Here is an 11,496-nt window from a genome sequence, read left to right on the forward strand (position 1 = left end):
TTAAAATGCACCCGACGGACAATGTCACACTTTTTATTGCTATTTTTTGACAAAAATAATTAAATGTCAACGTTAGGGTTTTATATATATGTGACTTGAACTGAAGTTACGTCTGTATTTTAATATTTCGTTTTTACGAGTACAGAAAAATTAATGTCGGTACTAAATCGGGGTATTTATTTTGATATATCCATTACTTTAATTAACAATTAAATTATTATATTCCGAACAAGTACATTTTAGACAGATTATGTTACTTTTCAATACAGACACAGTTGGACAGCTGCAGCAGGAGGTAGCATCACCAGACTCTCCCAGTCGAATACCGATCGCCAAGCAGAAGAACTGTAAGATGGCGCAGGCTATATTTGAGGTGCTGGAAGGTAAGAATAATGTCTTAATAAACATGAAACTACCACCGAAACAGCTCTGACGTGCATTTTAAGATATTAAGGGTGCATCGGGACGAATTTATATCACCTTGTAGCGGACATTAGACTTGTGTTTATGTCATAACAAGCATATCAGCACGTAAAATTGAGTCTTATCATTGGTAAACAAACGGAGGTAGTTATTGTGTAGTTTGGCATAATTGAATAGCATACCTGTTTATGAAGTCGGTTGCCATTTACATCACTTATTTTGTTAATTGTGTACTAGCTAATCAAACATGCTAATGACAATACATTATATATGTGTTTTCCTTTCCCAGGCATGGACAATCAGACAGTGTTGGCTGTCCAGTCCTTGCTGGATGGTCAAGGAGGTGTTCCTGACCCCAACAACCAAAATGTCTCCGGAACGACAGCAATACAGTCTATGGGTATGTGAATGATTACTCTAGATTTGATTGATCAAGTACTCTGTGGTGTTTCCCCAGTTAATCAACTGCAGAGTACCAGATGCTATAGTATAGTATAGTGCATTTAATACAAATGCATTATCTTGCGTTAATACTTTGTTGATTTTCCCTATATGTACGTAGTATATAATTTGCCAGGAAAATGGTAGCCACCCAGTCATGTGACTGTTTTTTTTTTATAGATACTTGACACAAACACAATGTATTTAAGTGAAAGCTGCCACAGTCTATATTAGTTCTACATGTTTGTTTTGTCCCCACAGATGACGAGGATGTGTTCTTGTGTGGCAAATGTAAGAAACAGTTCAACTCCCTGTCAGCCTTCATGTCACACAAGAGGGAACCGTGCCAGTCGAGCACCCCGTCTCTCTCTACTGTGTCCTTGGCATCCACTAACGCCTACACACCCGTCCCCTCCATTACCTCAGGGCCGCCGGGCAGTGCCAATAGGCAGGTGAGTAGAGCTATGCTGGAAAAAAATAATAAACATAATAATAAACATAATATAAATATAATACATAATTTTACTTTATTTTCATACAATTTAGACTTTTTTCATGTAACTACAATAAGGTGACCTATTATGCTTTTTTTAAAGCTCCTAACCACTTTTCAAGTAGCTCTCCAAAGGGTTTGGCCATGGGTGGAAATAAAGCTGGAATAGGTGCAGATTCTGGAAGATCTAGGAAGCTTTCTGTGCAGGTTATTGTGTGTAGCTGCTCTGTAGGAGTCTACATTTCAATACATTCATTTTCTACCGCTTTTTCCTCACGAGGGTCGCGGGGGTGCTGGAGCCTATCCCAGCTGTCTTCGGGCGAGAGGCGGGGTACACCCTGGACTGGTCGCCCGCCAATCACAGGGCACATATAGACAAACAACCATTCACACTCACATTCATACCTATGGACAATTTGGAGTCGCTAATTAACCTAGCATGTTTTTGGAATGTGGGAGGAAACCGGAGTACCCGGAGAAAACCCACGCATGCACGGGGAGAACATGCAAACTCCACACAGAGATGGCCGAGTGTGGAATTGAACCCTGGTCTCCTAGCTGTGAGGTCTGCGCGCTAACCACTCGAACACCGTGCAGCCCTCATTTCAATACAAAGGGCCGAAAATGAGCATAATAGGTCCTCTTTAAATTGATTCTAGTGAGTTCTATCATTCAAAGTGACACTTTTTTGACAGAAAAATTATAAAAACACGACAATTAGTTTGTTATGCACGGCTTATGCACTCACACACATGCACATACATGTAATGGTAATGCTATACCAAAAGGCAAAATGTGTGTCTGTTGTCCTTTTCTAATGCAGGTGTCCACCTACATCACCGTCCCCCCGTCCCCTTTGACACACACTCTGGTCCAAGGCAACGTGCTGGTCAGTGATGACATCCTCATGTCGGCCATCTCAGCCTTCACCTCCATTGACCAGCCTATGGCCACCATGCAGACACCTATACAGGTAACACACTGCAGTACTCATCACTTGATGTAACGTTTGACTCTAACTCCTCCATTATGTCTGTGCAGAGTAACCCTAGCATGCATACAACTGGCATATCGTATCTTCAGCATCATCACCACCACCATCAACAACAACAACAACAGCAGCAGCAGCAGTCATCCTCGCACCCCCTGCCTCCAGGCCAGACTCCGGCACACCCTTCACCTCCAGGACAGCCCAGTCTCTCCTCCTCAAACATCCCAGTCAGCCACAGCAACTCTGTAGTTCAGGTCTACAGCACACTGCCACACATGGCTGCCGGTGGTAATGCGGAGATCCATACACTGGGTCTGCATCCATTTCATTCTGTGCAGGTGAGTCCATAATAATGGTGCTCAATGGTGAAGTGAGTGCTTCTTCACATAGGATAACTAATGTAGTAGATTGACCTGCTATAACATTAGTACATCTACATCGTTAAATCAACTTTCTGACAGGTTCCCAGTCAGTGTGTGGAGAGCCAGTCGTTCACCACCCCTCCCGTCTACAGCCCAGGCAGGCTGGGCATCAAAACCAAGACGTGCAGCGTCAACGCCAACACCGCCGAGTTAGGGGAATTTGAAAAACTTGTTGGCCCTAAACGGCTGCGGAATGGAAGAAAAAGCCCTGACGTAGCCGCAGGTGTGTTTTTCATTAATATCAGTGTGGAATTTCTAGTACAATTTAAACAAATTAATATTTAATAAATGTAGATGGAGAAATGCAGTTATTCGAAGGGAGGCGTTTATTTTTTCAAGGGAACGAACACAAACATAATAATAGAATATAAAATGTAAATATGCAAATAAAAAAATATTTGTCTTCAGCAGAGTCGCTGAAAGCCAAAGGTCCGAAACTGAAGTGCAATTTCTGCGACAAAATCTTCTCCAAGAACTTTGACCTTCAGCAGCACATTAGGAGGTGAGGTACAATTTCATAATAATACAAAAAAAGTCATATAACGACCACAAAGTCTTTACTTCCTGCTTTTTTTGGGTTTTTTTTGCAGTCACACAGGAGAGAAACCATTTCAGTGCATCGTGTGCGGTCGAGCCTTTGCCCAAAAGTCCAATGTGAAGAAACACATGCAGACACACAAGGTTCTCCAAAATAATACACTTCTTATTCCATCCATTTTACTTTTCTATACCGTAATCCCTCATTTATCATAATTCATTGGTTCAAGACCTGAACGTAATAACTTAATTCCTGTGAACTAGGATTCAATATTAATAAACAGAATATTTCTATTTTTATATAGGTTAGAACAGGAGTCGGCAACCTTTTAATATCCAATAACAACCAATAATATGACTCAACTACTGCTCTACACAATACCATCTGTCTCTTGTCATTATTAAAAGGTGTGGCCTATGGGCGTGGCCAGCACGGTATCAAGGCTACCGATCACAGTAAAGGTCGTGCCGGTGTCAACCAATGAGGCGGAGGAAGGGAATCAGCAGTGTGAACAGGAGGAGGCGGGGCTACGACAGCAGGTGACTCAAGAAGACGACTCAGCACAGACAGGTAGGACTTGTTTAAAGCACGTCAGCTACAGTGAGTTATAGTTCTAGTTACAAGTCACTCTTATGGCAAATGTTGATCAGAAATTGGAGGATAAAGGAAATGTCAAGGAGGGTGAGGATCAAAAATAGACTTTTTATAGCCATGTAAATGACTCCTGATGCTACGGGGGCCTACTGTACATCACCTAAAGCAGGGGTGGGCAAACTACGGCCCGGGGGCCACATGCGGTCCACCAAGAGTTTGAATCCGGCCCGCCAGTTGCTTTCTAAGTATTTCAACTTTTAACATACAAACTAGCGACAAGACTTGCAAGTCAGATGTCTTATTTAGTTAAAAAAAAAACTGTAAATTACATAGTTTGATGTGGTCTGATGGTTAAAGTGTCCTGAAAAAATAAATAAATAATAAATATAATATAATAAATAAAATATAATAAATGAATAATAAATAAAATAATAAATACACAATAAATAAAATATATAAATTTTAAATTTATAAATAATAAATAAAATATAATAAATAATAAATAAATACATAATAAATAAATAAAAAAAGTTACAAAAAGTTTTCAAGAAATTATAAAAGTGTGTGTGTTAAATATATGTTCTGGCCCCCCGGTTTTTAACATACAAACTAGTCTTATTTAGTAAAAAAAAAAAAAAAAAACTGTAAAAATTTTATTACATAGTTTGATGTGGTCTGATGGTTAAAGTGTCCTGAAAAAAATAATTGAATAATAAATAAAATATAATAAATAAATACAAAAATAAAATATAATAAATAAATAATAAATAAAATATAATAAATACATAATAAATGAATAATAATAATAATAATAATAATAAATATAAATAAAAAAATAATGTTAGACAAATAATTCGAGAAAAAATATAAAAGTGTGTGTGTTAAATATATGTTCTGGCCCCCCGGACAATTTTGTTAACTCAATGCGGCCCACGAGTCAAAATATTAATATGGAGAATAAGTTCTCCAGGGGCAACAAATAAATTAAATGTCTGACCACCGCAGCCTCAGGGCAAGTGGAGGAGATCACGCCAGATGCTGATGTGGAAGGCGTCGGCGATGAACCCGCAACCACTCAACCTCACAGCCAGGAGGGCAACCCTCTAGCTCATACCAAACAGATGGTGGTGATTGACAGCTCATACCAGTGCCAGTTCTGCTCCAGCAAGTTCAAGACCTACTTCCAGCTCAAGTCCCATCTCACCCAACACAAGGGGGAGCAGGTGAGCTGTCAATCTTTTTGCACATGGAACTCAATGACTTATGGTTTCAATTTCCTCTATTCAGGTTTACAAATGCGTGCTCAAGTCCTGTTCCCAGACTTTCCAGAAGCTGGATCAGTTCCTGGAGCACATCAGGACTCACCAGGAACAACTGACCTACCGCTGCCACCTCTGCAGCAAGGTATTCCCGTCACTGTTTGAACTGGGAGTGCACCAGTACTCCCACTGCTTCTGCCCGCAGCAGAGCACACGGAAGGAAACCACAGTGTACAGGTCAGTGGGTCTGTGTTCCTCCCACCGGTGGTTCAAGCCTCGGCAGAAGACAAGAGCATTTTTGTGTATTTGTCCTCAGGTGTGTGAAATGTCAAAGCAGATATTCCACTCAAGAAGCTTTAGAGCAACATCTACTGACCGCTTCACACAACTTCCCCTGCCCTCACTGTAATAAGGTAAATAAACGTTTATAAATAATTCTTAATTTGTGTTTAAATTTTAACTATTTGCCTTTGCAGGTGTTCCCGTGCGAGAGATACTTCCGGCGACATCTCTCCACTCACGGCATTGGCGGAAGGTTCAAGTGTCACGTGTGCAAGAAGGCCTTTAAGACGGAACACTACCTCAAACTTCACACGCGCATTCACTCAGGTGTGGAGAACACTAAAAGGAAGTGGTCAAGTGTAGACATTGAAAGGGTGAACAAAAATAAATTTCTGGTAATCACAATAGATGAAAATATGAGCTGGAAACCTCATATTACAAATATACAACATAAGGTGGCCAGAAATATTTCAATATTGAACAAAGCAAAATTTGTTCTCAATCAGAAATCACTCCACACTCTTTATTGCTCTCTGGTTCTACCATATCTTACTTATTGTGTGGAAATATGGGCTAATAACTATAAAAGCAATCTTCACTCATCGCTAAATGTACTGCAAAAAAGGTCAGTAAGGATAATTCATAATGCCGCCTACAGAGAACATACTAACTCCTTATTTCTAAAATCACAAATACTTCAACTTGCTGATATAGTTCATCTTCAAACAGCTAAAATAATGCATAAGGCTAAAAATAACCAATTACCTAAAAATGCCATCCAATACTTCTCTACAAGAGAGGAGAAATATGATCTCAGGGAAGAACTACATTTGAAACACTTATATGCTAGGACTACGTTAAAAAGCCATAGCATTTCAGTATGTGGAATCAAACTATGGAATGGATTGAGTAAGGAAGTCAAACAATGCACAACGATGAGCCAATTCAAGAAACAATACAAGCAGTTGATGTTTGCTAAATACAAGGATGAAGAGTCTTGAACCAGTCATGATGTGCTATATATATCACTATATTGACACTTACTATGGTACACATTATGGCATTGGATGGTCATATGAGACAAAAAAATTAAATAAAACTAAAATAAAGTAAAGTAAAAAAAAAAAACAACAAACAACTTAAATTATATTCGGAAAGCAGGAAGTGAACAAATGTAACAGTTACTGATTGTAAAAGTACCAGATGGAGGGGTAGGATTTAATAAGCTTTGCTTCTTCCTACTCCTTTTGGACATGTGGAACTGTGAACTGATTATGTGATGCATTCAATTGTAATCTGATGAATGTTCAAATGAAATAAAACCATTCCCATTATTACCATTACCTAGAAGCGAAGCCAATCACGAGAAAGGGTATTTAAGGTGGCCTATTGCGAGTTGCATCTTCTCTGAAGAGTAGCAACATGGTTCAAAACAACTGTAAAATGACCCGAGAGCAAAGATTGTTCAACATCATGGTTTAGGGGCAGGGGTTCCCAAACTTTACCAACTCAGGACCCACTTGAAAATCTAAAAAAATGTCCGCGGCCCACCTTTGTCCTATAAACAGTACATGGACGAAATGCTGCATTCTCAGACCACTTAACTTATTATAATTAATATTATTATAAATATTCAGAATTGAAATGAAAGCAGGAAGCCCAAACTTTCATTCATTCTCTCATTCATTCATTTTCGACCGCTTTTTCCTCACGAGGGTCACGGGGTGCTGGAGCCTATCCCAGCTGTCTTCGGGCGAGAGGCGGGCCAGCCAATCACAGGGCACATATAGACAAACAACCATTCACACTCACATTCATACCTATGGACAATTTGGAGTCGCCAATTAACCTAGCATGTTTTTGGAATGTGGGAGGAAAACCGGAGTACCCGGAGAAAACCCGGGCATGCACGGGGAGAACATGCAAAATCCACACAGAGATGGCCGAGGGTGGAATTGAACCCTGGTCTCCTAGCTGTGAGGTCTGCGCCCTAACCACTCGTCCGCCTGGCGTGATGGCGTGGCTTAAGGTATGCTAAGGTATCGCGCAACTCTAATACATATATTCAATTTTCCAGGGGAGAAGCCGTACAAATGCTCCGTATGCGACGCCACTTTCAACAGGAAAGACAAAGTTAAGCGTCACATGCTCATCCATGAGCCCTTTAAAAAGTACAAGTGTCCTTTCAGGTAAGTGTAAAGGTTCTATCCTATATGGAGAATCATGTATGTAATCATTTTAACGATAAGCCACACTTTGTATTTATGTTGCTTTTCTTTCCATAAGGACACATGTCGGCTGCACCAAAGAATTCAACAGACCAGACAAACTCAAGGCACATATTCTGTCACATTCAGGTCAGTAAACACACCACACGTTAACCTTTTAAACCCCATGTAAAAATGAAAATTTACATTTTTACTAGGCTCCAGTTAGAAAAAAGCTAATTTTCATTAAATATATTCATTCATTTTCTACCACTTATCCTCACGGGGGTGCTGGAGCCTATCCCAGCTGTCTTCAGACGAGAGGCAGGGGTACACCTTGGACTGGTGGCCAGCCAATCACAGGGCACATATAGACAAACAACCAGTCACACTCACATTCATACCTATGGACAATTTGGAGTCGCTAATTAACCTAGCATGTTTTTGGAATGTGGGAAAAAAAAAACACGCATGCACGGGGAGAACATGCAAACTCCACACAGAGATGGCCGAGGGTGGAATTGAACTCAGACGCTAACCACTCGACCACCGTGCAGCCCTCATTAAATATATTCATTTATTCATTCATTTTCTACCGCTTATCCTCATGAGGGTCGCGGGGGTGCTGGAGCCTATCCCAGCTGTCTTCGGGCGAGAGGCGGGGTACACCTTGGATTGGTGGCCAGCCAGCCAATCACAGGGCACATATAGACAAACAACCATTCACACTCACATTCATACCTATGGACAATTTGGAGTCGCTAATTAACCTAGCATGTTTTTGGAATGTGGGAGGAAACCGGAGTACATGCAAACTCCACACAGAGATGGCCGAGGGTGGGATTGAACTCGGGTCTCCTAGCTGTGAGGTCTGCGCGCGAAGCACTCGTCCGCCGTGCAGCCCTCATTAAATATATATTTGAGAAAATAGTGACAGATCTCGCTAATTATTATTTTTTTTCCTAACTGTGTGTGTCACCTCCATTCAGGCATCAAACCCTTCAAGTGTCTCTTCTGTCAGAAGGCGTTCAGTCGCAGGGCCCACATGTTGGAGCACCAGCAGTCACACACGGATAATTACCGCTTCCGATGCTCCGCCTGCAACAGAGGCTTCTCTAGACAGAGTTACTACAGAGACCATAAATGTTCAGGAGCAGCCAATGACAAGAGACATGATGATGATGATGATGATCAGGACGATGAGGATTTGGAACAGGAAGTAGAGGAAGCCGGGAGAACAAGGAGTGGAGGTCGGTTTACGAGGCGGTCCAGGAGGTCGAGGACCGAGGCCAGAGAAGATGACAACCAGGAGGTGAGAACAGAGGAGGAAGGAGAGCAGGAGTTGACAGATGAAGGCGGTCAGGCAACGTCGTCCATGATGCAAAGACAGCAGGAAGTGGACATATCACAGCAGATCCACAGCAGCAACTCTTAAGAACATTTCCCTGGGTCTTTGTTAAATTATTTGTTTTACATTAAAACGTTATGAAAACACACTAGCATGCATGCATGGTCTGAAAGATGCTTTATTTATAGGTATTGTTGTACCTGCTGGTAGGTCTCCTCTAGCACTGTCCATCCCCGGGTTCTCCAAATAGGCTCCACAACCAGTCTCAAGGTTCTTCCATCGGTTCTCACAACCACACCTTCACCTCTTGTGGTCTCTGAAACCATGTTCTGTTCTGTGGTTTAACATAAATTTGCAATACAACTGGAACAGACTTACATATTCTAGAAAGAATTCCATAGTTCACTCATACTGCAGGACTATGCTTTTGAAAAGGACAGGTTAATAATAATAATAATAAAAATAAATAGTCATTAATTTTTTTTTAAAATTAAAAAAACAGTCAAAAAAGCAGCAAATTTATATTTTTACCAAAAATTAAGAAACTAGCTACAGTACAGACCAAGGTCAATGCATCTGTGATTATAAAAGCTATTATAAAATAGATCATTATTGCATTACCCAATTATACACTAGTTTTTTGTCATTATTTGAATTAATTCAATAAATAAAATATTAATCAATTAATTTAATTTATTCATTCATTTTCTACCGCTTTTCCTCATGAGGGTCGCGGGGGTGCTGGAGCCTATTCCAGCTGTCTTCGGGTGAGAGGCGGGGTACACCCTGGACTGGTCGCCAGCCAGCCAATCACAGGGCACATATAGACAAACAACCATTCACACTCACATTCATACCTATGGACAATTTGGAGTCGCCAATTAACCTAGCATGTTTTTGGAATGTGGGAGGAAACCGGAGTACCCGGAGAAAACCCACGCATGCACAGGGAGAACATGCAAACTCCACACAGAGATGGCCGAGGGCGGAATTGAACTCGGGTCTCCTAGCTGTGAGGTCTGCATGCTAATTTTTTAAACATTTCTACCCCTTTTTTGGCCTGCCATAAATTATACTGCACAAGTCACACCACACAACAATGTTTGATTTAATTTATTAAGGTGACCATTTCAGAGATTGTTTTTTTTTCTTTCACATATTTCAGGTACCTCAGAAATTAGAAAGGAAAATATAGTGATACCATAAACCTCTTATTAAAACCCTTTACAAAAGGAAAAAAAAACATGTTATTTAATGTGTGTATGTCTGTGTGTGTCTATGTATTTACAACTTGGTTTTTGTGTGCAGGGGAGAGTGACACGTTTTTTCATGCAGGTTTTGAATTTGGCAACTTCTATAGGATTAGAAATTAAAATGGAATCGACCCAGGATAACACTATTCATAAGGAGTTAAAGGGGCCCTACCCTTGTTTTAAAGATATTGTATCCCAGTGGGGCACTATAGTAAGTTTTTTTACTTAAATATTCCATAAATCTCAAGTTGTCGTACAAGGTAAATTTGCATTCTCTCCTTTTGGCTGACATGTTCGGATTCCAAATCCGCCTCCCTGACCACGTCAACAATAGTTGTCAAGAAACGATAAAGAAGAATTGGATAAATTCCAGCATCAAACTGTGCAAGTTTGAAAATGTAACGCAAGGAGTCCACTGGGCTGGCACCAGTTGATGCCAGTTGGCGCCAAAGATTATGTGATTGGCGCGTGGTGGCTCACTGTGGCGCTGAATTAATGTTCACTCGGCATGTTGCCATGTTACCGTTATTCGGCACCACAGCGAGCCACAATGCCCCAATCACATAATCTTTGGCGCAAACTGGCGCTGGCCCAGTGGACTCCTAGCATCATTGGCGCAATTTGGCTCGCTCCATTACATTCCAGTGGATTCCAATAGGAGGAGTGTTTGTGACATTTGGTTCCACTTGGTAGATTTTAAACATTTTGAAATTTTCTTGCTACCAAACTCAATTATTGCCACTGTTACGGCCCACCACGAGCCGTTATTCGGTGCCACAGCGAGCCACTATGCCCCAATCACATAATCTTTGGCGCAAACTGGTGCTGGCCCAGTGGACTCCTAGCATCATTGGCGCAATTTGGCTCGTTCCATTACATTCTAGTGGATTCCAATAGGAGGGTTGCTTGTGACATTTGGTTCCACTTGGTAGATTTTAAACATTTTGAAATTTTCTTGATACCAAACTCAATTTTTGCCACCGTTACGGGCCACCACGAGCCAGTTTGAGCCACTGCACGCCACTAGGCACCTTATTGCCGATGCTAGGCGCCACAGAAAATTGCATTGCCGCGAACTGCCACTAACTGATGCCGGCCCAGTGGACATTTAGCATAAGATAAGACCCCTTTAACGACAAAGGAAAGCTTCATGATTATTATCAATATTCTACGTTATCTCCCACTCACTGTCTAAATAACACTTTTTTTTTCCTCCCCGTGAACTCTATCAGTGTTTTATTTATA

The 11,496-nt window shown here is 40.9% G+C and overlaps 1 protein-coding gene across 3 annotated transcripts; it reads left to right on the forward strand.

Annotated features, from left to right (window-relative positions):
* The first annotated feature begins 253 nt into the window (after window positions 1-253).
* znf341 (zinc finger protein 341) lies at window positions 254-9,175 on the forward strand. Of its 3 annotated transcripts, none has more exons than XM_058085637.1 (16): window positions 254-383; window positions 713-823; window positions 1,126-1,316; window positions 2,181-2,330; window positions 2,399-2,686; window positions 2,810-2,993; window positions 3,179-3,272; window positions 3,361-3,451; window positions 3,716-3,878; window positions 4,908-5,125; window positions 5,190-5,398; window positions 5,478-5,574; window positions 5,638-5,770; window positions 7,521-7,632; window positions 7,730-7,800; window positions 8,640-9,175. In XM_058085637.1, exons 1-16 carry the CDS (start codon window positions 353-355, stop codon window positions 9,083-9,085), a joined length of 2,589 nt encoding a protein of 862 aa, XP_057941620.1. In that variant the 5' UTR covers window positions 254-352; the 3' UTR covers window positions 9,086-9,175. The 3 variants fall into 3 exon arrangements, with proteins under 3 accessions (XP_057941620.1, XP_057941621.1, XP_057941622.1); XM_058085638.1 differs by having other exon boundaries at window positions 3,182-3,272; XM_058085639.1 differs by lacking the exon at window positions 254-383 and adding an exon at window positions 441-567.
* The last annotated feature ends 2,321 nt before the right edge of the window (window positions 9,176-11,496 follow it).

The sequence above is a fragment of the Doryrhamphus excisus genome, chromosome 10 (assembly GCF_030265055.1).
Source record: "Doryrhamphus excisus isolate RoL2022-K1 chromosome 10, RoL_Dexc_1.0, whole genome shotgun sequence".
Classification (NCBI taxonomy): domain Eukaryota; kingdom Metazoa; phylum Chordata; class Actinopteri; order Syngnathiformes; family Syngnathidae; genus Doryrhamphus; species Doryrhamphus excisus.